This window comes from Brachyistius frenatus, unplaced genomic scaffold (genome assembly GCF_029030835.1).
Source record: "Brachyistius frenatus isolate BFR_SWC_R1_liver_20210118 unplaced genomic scaffold, ASM2903083v1 Contig_18, whole genome shotgun sequence".
Classification (NCBI taxonomy): Eukaryota; Metazoa; Chordata; class Actinopteri; family Embiotocidae; genus Brachyistius; species Brachyistius frenatus.
The window spans coordinates 3219080-3240242 of record NW_027210617.1 but is presented as its reverse complement, the minus strand read 5'-3'; the positions used below and the strand labels follow the sequence as shown (position 1 = coordinate 3240242).

The window sequence follows — 21163 nt, the reverse complement described above, 5'->3', positions numbered from 1 at the left end:
GAAGTATTTTCTACTCCTTACTGTTGCGCATGGCACAATGCATTAAGAGAAAACTAGCGAACATGATGAATATCAGTCCTAATACGAATTCTTACTCTAATGCATTCACAATCATTGTCTAGCTCATAAAAAAAAAAAGCCATCCATACGAGATTTCTGGATCAGGAAATTTCTCTGGGTACTCCCAACAATTCTTGTCTTTGCTTCTGTGTCGGTCACACTGCAACCGCATAGGTGCATCGTTTTATTCTAAGATCGTGTTCAAAGTGTTAACCCGGTCATTATTTGTTCATTTTGAGCCCGGCTGTGGCAGCGCTCGCCTCCGTGCTGGACTACAGCTGAGCTACATGGTGAAATCATCACAACACTAAGATGTTTGAGGAAACCCTGCTGCAGCGAGCGGACTTGAGCCGAGCCGAGCCGAGCCGAGCTGAGCTGAGCGGAGAGGGAAACACGGCCAACCGCGTTTGGATCGAGCTGAGCAGAGCAGAGCTCAGCTGAGATAAGAGGATGAGGGCAGGGCTGAGTCCAAGCAAAGTAGCACTCGGCTGTGTGTGTGTGTGTGTGTGTGTGTGTGTGTGTGTGTGTGTGTGTGTGTGTGTGTGTGTGTGTGTGTGTGTGTGTGTGTGTGTGTGTGTTTGAATCACTAATTAGGGTTCTCGTCCAGCTAAAAAATTATACCTTCGTAATCAGAAGAGCAAGCGGCTATTTGCAGAGTGGTAGATGATTTGTTAGTCCGAATAAGGATCCTCAGGTAATACGCAGAGACGCGCACAGAGCAGACCTCGGTTGTTTTTTGTGTGTGTGTGTGTTTACTGTAGGCAGTACGGAGGCATGTGACGTTAACGATAATGCATGTATGTATAGATGGACGTTATCTCCTGACGCGTAATGTAATAAGAGAAGCATGAGTGTTTGCATTAGCCAGTCCGTCCAGCTGCTCGTTTGATGCCTTCATTGGTTAAAACGCCACCTTAAAACAGGTGCGGGGGAAAAAAAATGGGGGAAAAGTTCCTGTCATGGGAATAAAAACACAATTAGTGTCCCCGGTGTTCGTGTTCATTCCTCTGAAAACCCCCTCTCACTGTCCCACCGATAAGCACGAATCATTTTTGTTGTTGTTGTTGTTGTTAATGAATTCCTAACTACATCACTAAACTGGGTTACGATGAGCTATTACTATCGAGCTTATTGCAATACAACATTGTGAAACCTCATTTTCATGTGTGACAGGAAGTTATTCAAATCGAGGAGGATTGTTTCGATAGAAAAACAGAATTAGTTGTATATTGACATAAACCCCTGGCAGCGCAATCCAATAGTGTGTTTGTTCTTAGTTAGAGCTCAGTCAGACTGGTTTCTCTTTCCCTTTTGAGCGCACAATTCAAAGTGTCGGGGGCGATATTCGACTCATCATTCGGCCGTAATATCCAACTGCACTGTACTTCTGCACTACACCGTCAGTGATAATCAGCGAGCTCTGACAGCATTCCTTTGTGGCAGATGTGATGCTAATGAGTCCTTTTGTTCGACGTTAAAACTCATCAGCGGGACTCACAAAAAAACAACACACACTATTGTGTGAAGGCTTTGATAAAAATGTACACACTCCAAACCTGAAAATTAAACATGCCTTCTTGTAACCAAAAAATAATGGAAAGATGAAAAAAAAAGAAGAAGAAAAAAAAAAAAAGGTTTCCTTCTTCAACTCTCACTATTTCATTGATGGTTTCTCTACAAAAAAAAAAAAAAAGTAGTTATTTATGAAGGTTTCAGTAAGTGAAGAGGCAAAATAGTTTACAATGATGCCATTGGGGACAAAAATCATCCAAAAGAAGAGAAATATACATGAGCAAAGTGATATTGCTAGTCAATTCTGGCTTTACGCACATGCCTGTATCATATATAACGTGCACAAATTAAATGCAAATTTAAACTGCAGTATATAAGAGTGAATTTCCTTTTAATTGTCCAAAATTAGAATCATTTTCTGTTTTTGGTTTTATTGAAGGTTTTTATATCTAAAAATTAAATTTGCAGAGGTTTTTTTTTTTTACTTAGAAATTTGCTTTTATCTGTTATTGGCTGCATACATAATTAGAGTTTATTTTGACATCTGTTGTTCAGCTGTAAAATCTATTTTCAACAGGCATTCTTGAATAATCAAATTTAACCCATTGTTGCCAAAACTATTTGTCTATTATCAGTGCACAAAGTTTTACTGGCTGATCAACCAACAAATATGATCACCTGTAAAAACTACCTCTGCCAAAATATAGCACAGTACGCAACCTAAAACAGGGGTGTCCCATCAATATGCCATGTGTTTTCCTCGAGTATTCTGTTTCCCCATGAGTCACACGGTTTGCTCATATGCATTGATAAGTGCTCTGGCCCCATATGCTCACTTCCTTTAGATTTATTCATCAGTAATTATGCAACCTAACCTTTAATGGTCAAAGTAACACCTGAACCCTCCTTTCTTCTTTGCTGCTATAAATAATGGTGAAACTCAGCGTACCTCCTCCCACTGGTGGATGTAACGGATGAGCCTGGACAGCCTCAGCAGGCGCAGCAGACTGAGGATCTTAGTGAAGCGGACGATTCGGAGCGCCCGGGCCGTCTTGTACATCTCCGAGTCGATGCCCTTCTCCACGATGAGGAAGAAATAATCCACGGGTATGGAGGAGACAAAGTCCACCACGAACCAGCTCTTCAGGTACGTCTTCTTGATCTTCTTGGGGTCCAGGATGATCTCGGTGTTGTCCTCGAACACGATGCCCGTCCTGAAGTTGAGCACCAGGTCCATGAGGAAGAAGGTGTCAGAGATCACGTTGAAGATAATCCAGGGCGTGGTGGTCTCGTCCTTAAAGAAGGTGATGCCCACGGGGATGATGATCAGGTTGCCGACCATGAACATGAGCATGGTGAAGTCCCAGTAGAACCTGTCACGGGCGAAAGAGTGGAAGATGATGAGCGATGAAGTGGGTGGTCGTTAAATCCCTCATTCCCACAAAATGCACAAGCACACAAACAAGCGACTATAGAGAGTTACATGTACCCAGTCCACCTCTGAAATCGGAGGAAAAATGTAACATAATTATAACACTAGAGGGCAAAATTTGAGCTTTTGTGTTATGGGCCAAATAACCATGTCTAAAAACTGTAATACTGATGTCTAGACACTTATAGTGGTACTATTTGCTATGGATATCACACACCAGCAGAGATGCTGATTCTGCTCGATTTATGACAAGTGGTACTTCTAGCTTTCTCTGTATTGTGAGGCGATGCAGTCTCATGGGCCACACACACACACACACACACACACACACACACACACACACACACACACACACACGCGCGCACGCACACACACCCCCCGAGAAAACGCCGCCACCCCTAACAACGGTGACAAACAGTTGACATTTTCTTAAATGTTCTCCATCACACCATATCCAGTTATTACTCCAAAACAAACTCCACACACTGGCCAGTCATGCAACATAGATGGTAGTTTGGTTGCTGAATTATGATACAGAATTAATTATTGTGACACTTGTGTTTGTAAAGCTGAAACAAATTTATCAGACAATCTAGATGCTACGAGTTTTTTTCAATTGCAGTCTTTTTGACAGTGAAATACTCCAGTGTACTCTGACTGTAGCTTTTCCAATGTCAGAATCTACGGTTGTTCTTGATGTAATGTGGTGGTGAAATTAATATCTGAGGGTTTTAGACACCCCACCCCCCCCCCCCCCCCAAAAAAAAAGGCATCTGGAAAGGTCAGAGCTAGTCTTTGGAAAGGTCGAAATTGTACCTGTGAAAACCAAAAAGTGTTTTATCATATTTTTCATATGGATCAAACCGTTAATAATTGGCAGATTAATCGACACTAAAAACTAATGAGCCATTTGTTGTTCAATAAGGCTAATGTACACTTCTGTCTGATCAGCTGGAAAAAAGAGAGACTAACTCTAGTTGCTGAGTCATGACCTGAATCCTCCGTTTCAGAAAACGTTCCACAAAGCTCCGTCTGTCACTGAACAAAATAAAACCGCTAATCAACATTAGACAGAAGGATTTTTTTTTTTTTTTTTTTTTAATGGCACGATCCTAATGGGAGAACTCGATCGTTAGATAATTAAAAGGAGCTGTCCTCGGTGCTGAAACTGATTTCCGAGACGCATTCAAACTTTTCCAACTTGAAAACAGCTTGCGTTGAGACTGAAGGAGTTTATATTGTAGCAAACGCAACATTTTGACAACGTAAGGGAGACTTCCGAAAACTCAAATGCGCTGGTTTAACCAGGCGGTCTTCCGTCTGTCCCGTGAAATGGGGAATATTACATTTGATCTCTATCCTTTTGACATAATCTATGTGAAATGAAAAAAAAAATAAACCCATCTTCACTAAATTTAAGTTGAAACTTTTCCCGAGATAACCTTCTAAATGGTCGTGAATTTCTATTATTAGGGCCCGAGCACTGAATGGTGCGAAAGCCCTATTGTTGCTATTATTATTATTATTAATTATTATTTATGTATGCTTCTATTCTTTACATTGTGGCTACGGCGGACGTGCTCATATTTGTAGTAGCCAATTCCCCGGATAAAGTTGTCTGATATAGTGAAGGAGCCCATGACATGTTATAACATACATTCAATTCCATGCAGACCGACTCGGTCTTAACAGCACGCACTGTTCATGAACCTAACTCGGTTTGACCCGTACCTGAAGTCGCTGTATGGGTGGATAATCCAATTACCCGCTGACTTTACGCGCTCTTGTTCTTTCTCCACTGCCTTCTGGCTGCCAAACATGCGCAGGGAGAATTTGTTAACGCCAGGCTGCAGCATGGAACTAAACTGCCGCTGCATGTACGTCTGATTCCCCCCGGAGTCTCCATCATCCGGCACTATCTGAGAGCCGTCTTCTGCTTTGGAGAACGTGACAGAATTTCTCGAGTGCTGACTCGGAGTGTGTCCTTTACTAGTTGGGGCGTTGGAGAAGGAAACTCTGGAGTCCTTTTTCTCCATCGCTGCCGCGGTCTTGACCTCGGCCCCGGGCCCCTGTGTCAGGGACCCCGCTGAAGTGACTGAGCCATCCATGCCTGCAGCTTGCCCCTTGCCGTCTTCAGCTGCCGCCGCTGCCACTACTCCATCTGCCCGTTTCTCCTGCCTTGAGATGAGAGAAGAGAGGCTCCCTGAACTGGCCGGGTCCCTTCTACAATCTCCGTTTTTGTTGCATATCATACCGATGGCCCCCTCTCCTATCACGCCCGTCTCTGAGACCGTGTCCCCTCTCCTCCCGTGGTCTGACTCTGAGCCGCCTCGGCCGCCAGCAGCATCCCTCTGGCACAACGGAGCTGAGGCGGTGTTGCCATTGGCACGGAAAGGTGCGGACTCCTCGTCTCGCATGAGCCACAGCTCATTGTTGTTGGAATTTTTGCGCGCAATTGACGCGGCTCCGCCTCCTGGCGTAAATTTCTTCATCTTGGTTGTTCCGCTGCTCCCATGACCGTCGGTCAAGCTGGCTACTTGAGGTGGTCGAGGCTGCTGCAATTTGGGCTCCTCCTCGCCGTCCTCCGCCTCGTCCATGACAGGCAGACAAAGACAGACGGACACACCCGTACCTTGAACCTGGCAGCGAGACTGGGCGGCGGCGGCGGAGGAGGAGGAGGAAGAAGCGTGGAGTTCAAAGCATCCACAACCCTCTGCTTTCCATTCACATCACTTTAGGATAACAGCGCACCGGTGGCGTTGCTATGGCTACAACCTGGCTACTGTTGTGTGTGTGTGTGTGTGTGCCCGTAGGAAAGAGAGACGGCAGCATTACCCCTGGTCTGTGATCACCTACACCTGAATATTGGACAAAATGTGAGCACAAAAGACTGTTTTTTTTTTTTTTTTTTTTGTCAACCCTGGACACATTCAACCTGTAAAGTGTGATTTAAAAGAAAAGTTTAAACAGATAATAAATAAACACGCAAATATATGACCGAAGTCATAAACGCACCTGATTTGAGCAAGGAACAACAAAAGTAAAAACAAATGAAGGTCACAAGAAACCACAAAGTTCTGCTTCTTTTGCCTTCCACTGTAGATCTAAGTGGCAAAGGAACTCATTAATCAATAACCCGTGCTGATGTCATCAGCTGACCAGTGACAATTATGTTATACAGGCTCTCAGCCTGTTGCCTTCCAGTGTAGTCAAGAGCTCTTCTGGTCAAATGGCTCCACCTCGTGGAGGAATATACACATTGCACCATCTCGAACCTGGGCAACCACCTAACCCTGCTAATCAGGGTTTAAGGAGGCAAACCGTGCTGCTTTTGTGTCACCACCGATTCTGGGGCCAACTGCATGTCAGGAATCGGTCAGGCCTTCAAAACCCAATAGATAGATACGATTCATTCACATCTATGAAAATATTAAGTCTTTTTCTAGTGGGGTAAAATATATATATATATATTTTAATCCGACAAATCCAGACTTCAGCTGATAAGTTAGGTAACAGGAAGTCCTAAAAGGTAGGCGATAAAATCTGATGGACGGCATGGCTTCAGCAAATAAGACTTTTTACATAACTGAAATTTCAATTCTCTAAAAGTCAAATGAGACCCACACCTGCCGCCTTATTCGATTGTTGAGATGACCCATTGAGAAGTTGCCGCGATATTCTCAAAACTAAAGCTCTCAATGAGATTTGCATGCTCACAATTACATTTCATAAAAAGGTCATGTTTAAAGACTTTTTCGACCCCGTGAACCGCCACAAGAGTTCACATTGTAAATAAAGGTTTCTTTTGTATCGTGACCTACTTCTACCCTGCATAGAAAAAGGGCCCTAATATTCTAAGCAATCTTTCCATCCGGAGTAAAAGTTGGAGTACACAGGCGTTCATTTGAATACCTTTATTCAGTTTGTGCAAGTTGTACAAGAGGTGGTGTTCCATGTACTCGGAAGGTACAACAATGTACACAACTCTGGCCAGGTCTTTTTTTTTTTTTTTTTTTTTAATTTGTGGAACTCTGAAATGGGAACATCCAATCACAACACTACTAGGGCGAACACAATTTCCGATTAATCGTTAAGAATATAAACAACATAACGAGAAAAGGAACCCATTGCTACCAGACTCTGGAGCCTGACGGGTAAAACTGCGCGGCGGTGCGCGAGCTTAGCTACGGCAGTGTGAACAGCAGAAACGCGCAAAGACGACTTACGGCCGTCCGGAGGTTATTTTCCATCCACTAATCCAGTGTGTTTGATGTTGGACGCGACCCGACGGCCCTCACCTCGAAGACGAAACTCAAGACGAGCTAAAAAATCGGCTCCGTCCGAGGCGGCGAGTTTTTACAAGTTGGACGGCATTTGTTGAGCCCGAGTTCACAGCGCAAAGTGAGTCTCTCCTTCTCTTTATGTGCGTGTTCAATTATTGAAACGCCCATCCTTAAACACGACTCGGGTTAAAGGGAACGTACGGCTTTTGAAACGAGAGACAACAGTCCAACAATCAGACACAAATGTTTCAGATCACAGAGTGAAAAAAAAAAAAAAAAATACCCACACACTACTGTTTATCTGCAGTTTTTAAACATTAGTATCAAAGTTGCATTTAACAACAGGCAACAGTTACATCTCTTGCACTTGGTCCTTAATAGATTGTTATCGTGGATGTGAAATCAGTGACGAAGACATATTTGGCAACTAAAACTTCGATTTTAAATATGTAAATAGGAGAAGGACGTAAAATCATTGTTTAAAAGCTTCAACTGAAAACGTGTTATTAGGGGGGAAAAAAAGGAAATGAAAGCAAAGTTCAGAGGACAAACGTCACTACTCAAAACAAATTTCTTACGGCAAGAAAACCTAGCAGACATTGAATCTTTTTCATTTCTGCATTTAATCTTAAGTGTTACATTGAAATCGTGTAACAGGTAATATAATGCAAAAAGACAAAAGAGAAATGGTGCTCGTTAAAGGCAAAGTATAAACACTCTGCTCGGGGGAGGTTTGTGGTGGCGTAGGAACAGATCAAATGTGAATTCAAACGCACCCCAGTCTTTGCTGTAAGAATGGCAGCGATGGATCGGGATCAAAAATGTTTCAGATCCTCCTTAAAAAGTAACCATTCCAGATCAGAAAATACAAACGCAAAGACTGAGAGCAGTGGAGTCGGTGTAGGAAGCGTACGCATCAACAGAAGATAAATCACAAACTAAGCATTCCTCGTGTGAACGTTCTAATGATTTTACAACAAACACACACTTGGCTAAAACAGCATTTAAACTCATGCAATATTTGCCCCAATTTTTTTTTTTTTTCTTTTTTCTTTTCTTCACACTAATGTTCTCTGGCTGCACAATGTGGAGAAGAATATAGAAGAAAACGAGAGGAACTTATCTTCTTAAAACATTTACACCCAAGCACAAAAAGGTACTTAAAATTGCAGGGTGCACAGTATAATGTGCCTCACAACAGCGGAATCCTGGTCCGAAATCTAGGAAAGAAAAAGAGGGATACGAGTGGTGAACAATACTTCATCAAAACCTTCAATATCCTATGTCATATTTATATTATTCAAAGACGGAAATAAACTTGAAGACGGACGAGAAAAGTAGGCCACAGTCGGCAGTTCGACGCACCTCTTTCAGCTTCTAGTTAGAATTCCTTTGCCTCACGTTCTTGTCTTTGTGGTTCGTGGAGTTGCTCTTCCTGAAACACATTGTACAACATGAGCTCTGGGACAAAAGGCAAACTGCAAAGTGACAATAAAAAGTAGTTCGCCGATGGCTGCACTTACAGAGGAGCAGATCCTGAGTCGTCATCTGGACAGCAAGAAATGATCGATGAAGAAAAGCACAAAAAAAAAAAAAAAAAAATCAAAGCCAGTTTATAGCAGATTTTACATCTTTGATTGGTGTGAGTAATACATGCCAACCCCTCCCCTGCAGATGATGGTAGCAAATGTTATAACATACATCCTCTGTAACAGGACTGCAATGAGGTTATGATCAAATCGAGCTCAACGTGAATGAAAGCATGCCCGCCTCTTGATTTCTCTGACAGTGATACCACAAAGTCAGAAGAAAACTCATTCATCAAGAGATTCCACACGTAATCATTTCTGTTCTAGAAAAGGCACGTGACTAAAGGAGGTCACTTTGACTATTGTATGTTGCTTTAGTAAATCTGTAATAACGGGTCTCTACCCAACTAAGAAATGTGTCAGTCAGGTCTGTGATGAGTCCGCCACCGGCCAGCAGTCGCCACTGCAAGACGGGCATCGTAATCAGACAAAAAAATAAAAGACCCTAGTCAGGTACTTGCTGCCAACAGGACGACTCCATGTCCCCAACCACCTCGTGAATAAATAATAACGCAACGTTATTAAAGCTGCGCGCTCGTGGCGGTCTGATCCGAGGGCCGAATGACAAAGTTTTAGTGCGCGGGGAGGCGGGAGTGAGGACCCCGTCTGCTGATATCTGGTCCTCGTCCGACACTCGCCCTAGTGACCCCCTGTTGCGCAACTTCCCTCCCTTATCTGGAGAGAGGCAGGGCATCAATGTCTGTTTAAAATAACCCAAACCCTAAAAAAATGAAATAACAAAAATAAAAACGACTGCTTTGCCTGAAAGGATCTCGGTCGACTAGACTCATCAACTTTGACATGGCGGCCCACGTAACAATGTTTGAAAGCTGTGATTCATGAACATTTCTATGCGCTGCCCTGAGTCCCCCCGCAGCATCACGGAGGTTCGCACAATGCAAGCAAAGGACACCAAAGGGACACTGCACGGGCTATATTCAAACAAACAAAACCAAAAAAACAGGAAACCTCTTCAAACTGGCGAAGAAAGAGCGCGTATTCACAGGATGAGGCAGGAAATAGACCGCCTCAGTGGCCAAAAGATGAACAACACAAATGGTATATTGGTCTTGAGAAGAGGATTGCCTATCATTTATCATGCATAAAAGTACAAGATGCAGAAGGCATGCAGACAGTTTGTGTCAGCTCTCCTTCACCTACCCAATTCCACATCAAACCACTGCACTAGTGCGAGGGTTTCGTTTTGACTCTTTCATTGGCTCAACGCACAGTTTTAAAGGAACAAAGAAATGAAGTGCAAAGGAGAACAATTGAAGGCTCGGCCTGTATTTGAGATTCAGGGCCAGTGAAAGAGTGACCAAATCTTTGAGTATATTCCTCGTAGAAGTGGTTACTAAGAAAGCAGCTCATTCAGACGCGCATAGCTTCTACCACACGGGTCATCTCAGCTCAACCACTTCAGTCTGACATGCAGTTTTGTTCACTTACCAAAATGCAAAATCAGCAGCGAACAGAGAAGTAAAAATGTAAATAATAATAATAATAAAAAAAATATTTAAAAAAAATGGGTTTCTATCACAGATTGTTTACACAAGCCAATTCCTGATCTTTATCTCAAAAATGTAAATAACGACAGAAACCAAAAGACAGTACGGCTTCACGTTGAATGCATGCAGCTACGGTCTATACATCTGCCCTGTAAAGAAAAATGGAGCACTCAATATCCTGAACTCGATAAACGAGGTCCACGGTTTAATGTGTTTTGTTTCATGAGGTGAAATGACTTATTGGATTCTCTCCACATTATGACAGAGGACAAAGCTTCACCCACAAAAAGGTAAGTGGCACAGTTTAGTTGCAGGTAGAGAAATAAACTAAAAATGTGTATATATATTCGATTCCTTGTGGATATTTTCACAGCCACTTTTACAGCAAACTAATAATAATATGAAGATTTTTGTTTTTAAAATCACAAGGTTTGGAATTTGCCAACCGTTGTGGCCAGCCGATATACAACAGTGGCTGTTTACACACAAAAGTGGGACTGTCAAAAAAAACCCAAAAGGGACAGCGTGGTGGCGTGCTGCGACGGGCGTCCTCAAAAGAGATTAAATACAATCTAGAAGACCAAATAATGACATCAGAATCACTTTATAGCACTAAGAGATGATGGTCAGTGGCTGGTTATCGCCGCTCTTCATACGTTGTGATATTTCCGTGTGATATTCAGCGCGAGCGTGGCCCAGCGGTCGACATAACATGTGGTGCTGGAGGCGACGTGGCGTACGTACCGTCGCTGATATCGTCGGGCTTTCTCCTCTTCTCGTAGATGAAGATGATGGTCACAAGGATGATGACCTCAGCCACGATGCCGAGGAAGGGCCAGAGGGCAGCCAAGCGACTGCGGACGCGCAGGTGGATCTTGTCGCTACTCGTGCCGAGGTCGTTGGTTCCGGAGCAGATGTAGTAGCCAATGTCGTTCTGGATGCTCAGGTCATTAATGGTCAGCGTGGTCTTGTTGGGGGTGCTCTTGATCTCGTATTTGTCACCAGTGCCGTTGATGATCGACTGGGGGTTGCGTTTTAACAATTTAGTAACACGCAGGCCGACAAGCAGTTCTTCCATCATTTGATTTGAGGATTCCAAATGAGGGACGATCACGTCGGTAACTGAAATGCTGAGGTCAGAACAGCAATTCTGAGCCCGGTGGACGGACACGTACCTTCTGGGTGCCATCTTCCTCTTTGAACCAGGACCAGGCGGTGGGCGGCGGATAGCCGTGACTCGCACACACCATCACACCGTTGTCCTTCTCGTTGCCATGCTCAGAGTGCTTATAGGCAGAAACATGGGGAAGAGCTGCAGAGAGAAGAGAAACGCGTTCTGATTACAATACGAGAGTCTGTGATTTAAATAGCAAACTGCCCCCCCTCACGACAGTTTAACCTGTGGGGGGGGGGGGCAACTTCACACAACTATTGAAAGACACCGAATAAAACTAAATTAAAACGATCCATTTTGTTTAATCGAGTCCCGTGTGGGGCGGAGCGATGTGGATGAATTATCTCGATATTTTTGACAAACGCTGCAAAAACATCGTAGGACTGACTGTTGTTGTTGTTTTGATGACACATTTAAAACACAACACTTTTCATAAATAATCATTAGTGTGTTTTAGTCATTAAAAACATGAATCTTCCTATTTATTGTGTAACTATTTCACATGCCGTGGCTGTAGAGTGAGGACAATGCATTTCTTGTCCAAATTTTGACTGCGGGCGTAGACGGTGATGTAACGTTTTTTGTTTTTTTTACGACCGGGAGTTTTCACATGGGTATTTTATTTTGAAAACCCCCCACCGCCGCCCCAATAACCATTATGTCAATAATGCATTTTTTTCACATCACCTAAGCCTCTGGCGCTTCACGATAAGCTTCATGATCCAATGTTTTGTGATTGGTATTCTCTAAGCCACACAGTGAATTTTAAAATAGATATCGTGACGATAATAGTACAAAATTACGTGAAAATGCACGGTAAATAGCAGCCTGCTCCCAGCAGAAACGGAGGGAAACCCCTTATTGTTCCTTTTAAAATCACAGCTCCAAGCATTCAGTAGGATATTCATTCAGGACACATAATCCTTGGTATTGTGAAGGAAAGGCCACACCCAGACCCGGTGGTACTAGACCACCGAGGTAGCCGCAGTGTCGGCGTATATATAATCAGGACAGAACGTCGTCTGATGCTTCGTGAGACGAGGCCGTCCGAACCGCCACTTCTAACAGGGAAATGTAATTTAAATTATGCACTTTAGTCTAAAGGCTACATCATCAATACTATAAAAAGATAACATTTGAATAACTGCAAGTTAAAGCGCCAACATAAACATGGACAAGAACTTTAAAATGAGCAGTGAAATCAACTTTAAATGTGCAATCTTTTTAACTTACTTTTGACTTCAATTGTCTGCTTCACCGGTGGCTCAGTAAGAAACACACATTCATACTTTCCACTGGAGCTGTAGGTGATCTTGTCCAAACTATTGGGGGGAGAAAAAAAAAAAAACAACAACAATTAAGGATTTAAGAACTCTACGCGACACTCCCTGTCAACAGAAAACAAGTGGTTTTTTTGTTTCCCCCGGAACGATGCATCTAGCACAAAGAAGTTGACTTGTGACTAACGGCTGAAGCCACTTTAATGATGGTGATTAGTTTTCCCACTTAGTTCAGTGGAAAATCCACAACAGAACCTTGTTTATTATTCTCAAGATCTGGGGTAAAACTAAATCTGCTTGTCCACCCAACAAATATTTCAAATTTCCCCTCTTAAATCACAATCCCACTTTTGTTTGGTGGTACCGTCTTGCACAGTCCAGCTTTCTCCCTCTAATGGGGAATTAAGGTCAGCCCAAGTGAGCACGCTGCTGAGGGCGCTTATCCCCGCTGCCAAGACTACCGGCAAAGCTGCACGTCTGCATGGCACATCTCTCCACTAATCAAGAGCAGTGAATGCCTGAATGGCGCCCTTAGCCCTGCTGCTAATGGAGGCAGCCAGGGAGGAGGAGGGGGGAGGGGGCAGGCATGCAAAAGGCAAAGTGCGAGGGCGAGGACGTTTGAAGATAAAGACGGCAATATACTGTGGTAACAAAGACGGAAATGGACTGCATATACGCGAGACTAAAAGGAGCAAGGAAAGGAGAGACTAAAGGCGAGCACAAGAAGTGCAACGCAAACCCAGCTCTATTAGAGAGAATAACAATTTGACGCCTTCTACGCCAATTGTGTCTTTCAGCCTCCTAAAAGTATTCAAGTCAATTTACTTGTATAGTTCAATCGTTCATTGCTGCTTTATCAGTGGACTGCGCCATTGTCCACAACAGGTCTTTGGCTTGATAGCTTCTGGTACGGCATATACTGGAATGTGCCACAGTAACCGCAGGACAGATTTGCCCGTATGGCACATGGATGAATGTAATGACTTACTGAAGGCGTGTGTAAGGGTCGTCTTTTTGGGATCTGGACGTTTCAATGACTTTGCCGTTGTGGATCCAGTAGGAGCCAGTGACGGGGAGGGTGGACGTCAAGTTGCAGCTGAGCACAGCAGAGGTTTGGTTGGTGACCTCAGACGGTTCAGTGACAATGTTTGGAGCTGAACATAAAAGAGAGTGGGGGGAATTAAATTAGCCGTCATCCTTATAAAATTTGAAAATATTGCACACAATTTTTTGAAAGTTTGGATGTCAATGGCTCTGAAGAAGTATTGCCTTGAAATGCATCAGCCGATGAATGCATCTTTTTTTTTTTGGTAGGCGATAGTTTAATTTACATTTTGTCTTGACACTCAACAGCTGTCTTAAGTGAAATGAAAGATTTAAGAGAATGACATGTCATGTGGCACATCATGTACACAACAACCCTATTGTCACGCTGATGAGCAAAAACCTTTTTAATGTATGCAGAGGTCAAGTATGCACGACACTGATATCCTTGTTTTCCAGTTAGTTATAGTTTTCTTACCGTTGCCAGGTGGGAATATGGATTGGGAAAACAATGTGTCATATTTTTTGTTAAGACAATTGTTGAGTGTTGACTGGTCAGACCGAAATCTTAGAATGGCCAACTAAGTCCTTAACGTGTTCCAACGACTTACCAAGTTGAGAAAGAAAACAAATTCACTCACAAATCAAGCCAACAAAACGGTGTGACACATGCACAAGTTCTGTACAAAACACACAGAACTTTCCAAGAAAGGTGGAAAGAGCTCCCTAAAACAGGGAGATCTGCTCCACCAACCGTAGAATGGGAGGAAGAAGGAGTTGTACTGGAAAGGTAATAGATAAAGTAAACTACAAAGGGATCAAAGGGAAAAGATCTTTTAATAAACACGTGCAGAAGAAGCAACAAGAGGGAGATAAAAAAAAAAAATTATTGGCAGTTTCACTGCCAATCCCATGATTTATAGGTAATATTGAAATAGAGCTTTTACAATAAAGTTGTTTTGCTTCAAAGTGAAGAAACTGACCAATTCTTCTTAAATGACAAAGATAATACCGGGCCACAAGGCAGGAAGATGCCCCATGGCTTGATCGATCTTTACAAATGAGTTGCATTCTTCTGTGCCGACAGTTCATAAGACGATAAGCCACTGGAATGGTCTACAAGCACTAACAAAAGGGGCATTGCCAATGTTAGTATTAATCAAGGAAAATGCAAGCGAAATAAATATCTACCAAAAGGCAACACTAGCAAAGTAGTCTGACACCCCTTTTTGTTTTCAGTCAAAATGATTAAATATTACATTTTGCTCATTCAAAATTATGGTTTTGCAGTAGCCCTTTGCAAATGCCCAACCTTATGACCCGTATTATATGAAAGAAAACCATCGTGGTAACTAAGGCTTAAAACAAGGGGGGGAAAAAAAGGCATCAGATTGAAGAGATATTCTGTGTCAGGTGATACAGGATTAGGGAGGAGGGCGGCCATGCTTTATGACCAGGTTCAAATTCTACTACAGGACAACCTTGGAGCTTTCGAAGGAAGGAGGGGGAGACTGTGTACTGGGGGGGGGGGGATGGAGAGGCTACTGGACCAGGAAACATGGCAGATGAGTAGAACGGGAGCTGGATGTCCGGGACTTTACTAATGAGGAGATAACAGTCAGCTACTTCGACCGGAGTCTCCTCACGCTTCCTCTGCCACTCACTTTCGATCACAATAATGTTTGCCTGCGAGCGGATCCACTTGATTTTTGGCGTCTTCTTCAGTTCATTGCGGTCAGGGTCGTTGGAAGCGCGACACTCGTACGTGCCCGAGTCGTCGAGGGAGAGGCTATTGAGGTGAATGGTGCTGGTGGCATGTGCTACATACGTGGCATTTATTTGCACGCGGTTATTCCGTGCCCCGTCAAACAGCTGGGTGAAGGTCTCGTTGGGCTCCTCACCTTCTACGAACCACCACTGCACCTCGGGGATGGGGTTCCCTACCACCTCGCAGTGCAGCTCTGCACCGTCACTGATCAGCTTCATCTGAGACAGCGGTGACTTGGTAAAACCCGCTGAGCACCATTTACAGTCAGCCCAGCATGTTCAGAAATTGTGAATGTGGTGGGTTTAAAGCAAACCAGGCGATTGCATGGATTGATGATCAAATGCAATGATGGGGGGGGGGGAATAAATAAAAGACAAGCATATAGAAAAGAGAAAGAAAAGAGACAGTTAATAAAACACAAATGAAATGAAAATATGTAGGTAAGCACATAGAAAAGGCAGACACAGATCAGAGCAACATTTTCACCCGAGTATTTCTGGGGATATGTTTTGATAATTCCTGGTACTGACCCATTAAAGTGAATATACAAATTGCAACATAAAAGGCAATTAGGGATGACCCGGGCTAATCGGAGTCACTCATTTTCCAATATACCATGTACATCCTAACTAAACCAGTTTATCTCCAATACAGCAACCTGCTGGAGGCTTTGTTGCAATTGAATTGTATTGAATCACACTTCGGTATGGAATTAAGCGTTTCTAAAATTTTGTCCAACCCATTTATATCAGTTAGAGCAGAGTGCCATTAGGTTTGGCTGATCCTGTCTGTTATAGGCTGAATCTGTATATTAATCAACTTAATTTACCAGATTAGGTCCATAATATGTTTTTTTGTGCCATGTAAAAGCTTTAAATTTAGTGTTATACTGGATTAAAAAGACTAACTGCCTGCCATACTTTGTATTAGTAATGACACAAATATACATGTTGGAACTGCTGGCAAAAAAGCATGATCGAGACCTCCCTAAAGGCAGCAATAACCAAACATATGGGAGACAACGACAGTAAAACACTGAAAGCAAATAATAGCATTCCCATTAAATGTATGAAACATGCAAAGAATGAAACGGAATGTGAAAAAAAAAAAAGCAGATGAGGTTGAGATGAAAAACGTTACACGATATAAAATACAAAAAATAAAAATGCATGAAAAATGCACCAAGCATTTTGGGCTGGGAGCCTTTTGTCTGTGGGTCCAGGTTAAACAGTGGTCACCGTGTTCACCTAGGCCAAGACAGGTTATTACTTAGGAAATTCAGCCATTTATTAATGGACATTATGCACATGGCATAGCTGTACAAGGAAGTTACAGCAAACACAGAAACGTTCAGTATCGGCTGTCAATGCATTTGCATGGGAATAACAATCAAAACGTTTATTTTTTTTAATTGTCACATAAATGACTGCATTAAATATTTAGAAAGAAATCTGAATATTCACTGAAGTGCTGGTCATTTTGATTACGTTGTCAAATCATGCTTCTATCTGTATGGATGGTTGTGTCAGGACATTTTCTGGCTATGTCTTAGGGTGTAAATAAATTCTGAACACACGGATTGGATCAGCCAGACCACATTCGAAGGGGGTCAGATGCCTTTGATCACGGTCAGGTGTAAATACTATCCGCACGGCACGACCGCATTCTTGAGGAAAAAAAATAAAAAATACAAATCCACCCAGCAAGTTGAAAGGTCACTTATCTCCACCTCATAATGCAAAGTGAAGAAAATCTGAGGAAAAACTACAGGCAGTAGCAGTAATGTTAGCTCGGCAATAGAAAAAAAAGAAAAAAAGAAAAAGAAAATAGAGGCCCGTTTAGCAGTAATGCTTCAGGTGACGCATCGTATTTGTGTCGGCCAGACTAACGGAGGTGCACATTGAGATCACATCAAACTGTGGATATAATCAACATGACGAGAACTCATTTTAACACCAGGAGTAAAAGCAAAGACCGATTGATTAGCCGTTATGTTTTGGGCTACTGACCAGATGTGAATACCGAGTGTATAAACAGGGTATATGATCACAAAACGCTGAATTTCTGTTGTACGAAGACATCCTGAAATGTTGTTTTTTTTTCTTCGTAGTACCGCAGCTTTGCGCAAGGATGCATAAAGCCTGCAGAATGCAACTGTCTGGTCGATCGACTCAAAACGCAAGTTTCTCTCCTCTCAGGAAAAAAAAAAAAATCGGACCAAAGTTGACCAAAACCTGTGCGCACACCGATTTTTAACCTACAGAGCAAATCTTCAATTTTTTGACAATACCATAAAGAAGAAGACTGACCTCATTTTGTGATGGTCATGCTCAATTTTCAAAATACTTCACATCAAAAATGTTGCAGATCCAGATAGCGATTTAAGCCAAACAAGAGGCATACTTATGAACTTAACAACGAGTGCCTCAATCTCTACACGGACGTCATGTTAATATTCCCAGTTTAGAATGGCTTCTTCAACATTACCAAGGGTCACCTTCAAAGCACGTTATATGAAAGTTCAAAATTAAGTAGTCTTTGGCCCCAGTCCTAACTGTGATAAGAAATTAAGCACATGCATGATGACAGTGTAACCTGCCACCTATAACCTTCTGCTCTGTAACATGAGAATCAGCTCTCTGTGTTGAGGACTTTCAAAGATCAAATTTCCCATTCAGTATTTGACATTTAAGAGTGAGCATCAGCAACAATGCACTTGGAGAGGCCTGAAAACTAAAGAGGTTAACTAAGAGAAAAGAAAATATTATATATTTTATGTGATAGACATGGCATGAGATTAGTTCACAAAAAAAAAAAAAAAAACTATGGGAATTCTTGCTTTATCTTATTCATAGAATGTTTGTTTTTACTTTTTATTCAACTAGTTAGTTAAAAATTAACAACTCAAGAAGGAATTCACTGAATCTTTTGAAAAGATAAAAAATAGTTCCAAAGACAAAAGACTAAAATGTATAATCTTTAGGCTACTTTCAGTGCTCTCATAAGAAAGGATACTGACATTTTCACATTGAACAGGAAAAGCCAGTACAACGTCCTTGCATTGTTCCAGCATGATAAAATGACACATGGGGAAACAGTTTAGAGAAGCCATTTAAAGCTTTCCTCACAGCCAAATATCAGGTCACTGTTTGGAAAATAACTTCAGATTTGATTTTGTCTATATAATCAAGTAGCCTACTTTGTCAACTGTAATCATACGCATGTGGTAGACTGACACAGATTCGTCACTGCCGCTAGAAGGATGTCAACTCTCAGACCAAATAAAAATAGAAAAAGAAGCCAGTGAATGTTACTGCTTAGGCGACAGGTTTTTTTTTAAATTTATTTATCATAAACGGGTCATTTAAGTGAGAGCAGGTTAAGCAGCAGCTGGCTCAAAATAGTCTCAAAATGGTGGTCAATAACAAAATGAGTCTGTATTGAACACCATTTACCAAATTACTTGAACTGAACATCAGGTATATAATAGGTGTGGGGAGCCTTATCCGCCAGTCTGCCTCATAACCTACTTTTCAAGGCAAAGATAAGCAAGAGTAGAAGCTGAAACTCAAGGGAAATCTAATTTTACTCCTGATCTCCTCCAGAGCTGACAAGAGACCAGGTGAGGAACGAGTGGCTACTTGTATGCGTTTAACTAACATGGGCATAACAATCATAAAACAGTCCGATTGTTTGCACCAACACTCTTCAAAATTAAGAGCCACATTGGTTATATCTGCCAGCGGGGAACCAATCAAAAATAAAGCGTGCGTATGACTTAAAACACATTACATGACAATACATTACGTCGGTACATGTACTTCCCCATCTTCCTCAACTGTTTCGGGGTGACACAACATTTAAAAGGGAAATTACTCAGCTTGGGTTTGATAAAAATGTGATGATTCAAGAAATGAGACTCCCTTTTTTTTTTCTTTTGTTCACCTAAGTGTGACAGCTGTTATTGGTGCTCAGTCAGAAATGGGCACAAAAGGTGAAAACACACAAATACACGTGGGGGGGAAAACAACATCAGAGACAACCGATGACGGAACAAGCGACCGACTATCTCTGAACGTTATGGACGTTATGAAGCCCAGGAAGAGGCTGCTGCTGCTGCTGGAAAGAATCACCGAAAAGAACCGAGCTTATTTCTAAGAGTGGTTAATTAAAAAAAAAAAAGAAGGACAGACGACCTAAAGTTAAATACGAGCTGGTCAGCAACCGCGAAGTTTCCTTTTGACAGCAGCTGGAGCAGCAAACGTCTGCTGGACCGACCACACGCTGGAAGTTAACACCGGAGCGCACGTGAATGCGGTTAATATTTACTAACGTTTGGCAAATATCAAAAATACCTTTTTTTTTTTTTTTTTTGTAAGACGGCGAAATGGGTTCAAAAAGGACAAATCGTAGCCGGATAAACACAGTGACGAAGCGGGCCCGAGGGTTTACGAGAGCGCAAATAAGCTAAATGTTTCACTAGCATTAATGCTAACGCCAAAAAAAAAATACAGCTAACGGCCACATACGTGTTTCTTCCTAACGGCGGGAGAAGGATTTCACTTTTTTTATTTTTTATCTCGGTAGCAGCTCGAAGACGATATTCACTGTCGGAAACCGTAACTCTCGTAACACGGCGGGGCACCGAACAAACATTTGTAATGCTCGTAATTCAGGGTAAAGTCTACCATCTTCACCCAACATGGCTGACTTTAAAAAAAAAAAATTAAAAAAAAAAATCTTTACCTGTGGATGCATTGGCTCTCCAACAGCTCAGCAGAAGGGCGCCGACAGCCCATAATAACTTCATGGTTTGGAAAATGTACTAAATATTTTACGAACTCGTCGAATTGACGCAATGTTATCTACGTCCGTCTGAACAGCCTCGGTCCTTTTCTCGTGAGCTCCCGGCTGAATGTTGGACACCGAACAGTTTGTCGTCCTCTAGTTGCACCTCACTCACAACACGCCCTGATCGTCACGTACACGTGACGTATCGTTTAGAGGCGTGGTCACGTCACGTGCGTTGCGTTGTTTTTAAACGCGTGTCGCCTCTTAAAGCCATTTAACCTTAATTATATTCATATAATTTGGCAAAATTGTCGGCCCAATTTAATATATATTGATGATGTGGTAATTTTAGCCAACCCCAACTAAAGTATTACTTTTTTTTTTTTAAGATAGAAGTGTCTTAAGAAATTAGAATTAACAACATAATGGAGTCAAAAAATATTCTTATCAACATTCGGTAGCACGTTTCAGATTAATCTAAAAAAACAGAAATATTGCAGATTATTAACAACTTCATCAGCTGTCTGAAGGCTCATGTGCATGTTTAGGGCTGTTTCGTGAAGGAAAATGTTTGCACTATTAAGACACAAATGTTAAGATTTCTCCCCTTTGATTAAAATAAATAACTTAGTTGTGAAATGGTGAGTGCATATAATGCTCAAGGCTCAATCTTTAGCAACCTGGCATAAAAACAGGAAACAGACATTTTCTTGAAGAAATTC

The 21163-nt window shown here is 42.1% G+C and overlaps 2 protein-coding genes across 3 annotated transcripts in view; both read right to left on the bottom strand.

Moving 5' to 3' along the window:
- Positions 1–5804, bottom strand: part of hcn2b (hyperpolarization activated cyclic nucleotide-gated potassium channel 2b) — a 40206-nt gene extending 34402 nt beyond the window's left edge. The window contains exons 1-2 of the mRNA XM_069694879.1: positions 4736–5804; positions 2522–2945 (exon numbers count right to left, since the gene is read on the bottom strand). Of these exons, the coding sequence (XP_069550980.1) occupies positions 2522–2945; positions 4736–5601 (1290 nt within the window). The 5' untranslated portion in view covers positions 5602–5804. The remainder of the gene's footprint in view (positions 1–2521; positions 2946–4735) is intronic.
- Positions 5805–6903: 1099 nt separating this feature from the next.
- On the bottom strand, positions 6904–20606 carry bsg (basigin). Of its 2 annotated transcripts, none has more exons than XM_069694881.1 (8): positions 20397–20606; positions 13827–13992; positions 12792–12880; positions 11560–11696; positions 11129–11405; positions 8811–8823; positions 8653–8722; positions 6904–8507 (listed from the first exon to the last, which is right to left on the bottom strand). In XM_069694881.1, exons 1-7 carry the CDS (start codon positions 20458–20460, stop codon positions 8665–8667), a joined length of 804 nt encoding a protein of 267 aa, XP_069550982.1. In that variant the 5' UTR covers positions 20461–20606; the 3' UTR covers positions 6904–8507; positions 8653–8664. The 2 variants fall into 2 exon arrangements, with proteins under 2 accessions (XP_069550982.1, XP_069550981.1); XM_069694880.1 differs by having other exon boundaries at positions 8811–8835; positions 20397–20604.
- Positions 20607–21163: the final 557 nt, after the last annotated feature.

What these genes read in the sequence shown, in the direction of transcription:
- bsg (XM_069694880.1), bottom strand. Translation starts at nt 20,460, where the DNA reads ATGAAGTTATTATGGGCTGTCGGCGCCCTTCTGCTGAGCTGTTGGAGA. An exon ending in GCAGACAATTGAAGTCAAAA is followed by an intron (nt 11,697 to 12,791) that starts GTAAGTTAAAAA and finishes TTCTCTCTGCAG; the next exon opens with CTCTTCCCCATGTTTCTGCC. An exon ending in GCCCGACGATATCAGCGACG is followed by an intron (nt 8,836 to 11,128) that starts GTACGTACGCCA and finishes CTTGCTGTCCAG; the next exon opens with ATGACGACTCAGGATCTGCT.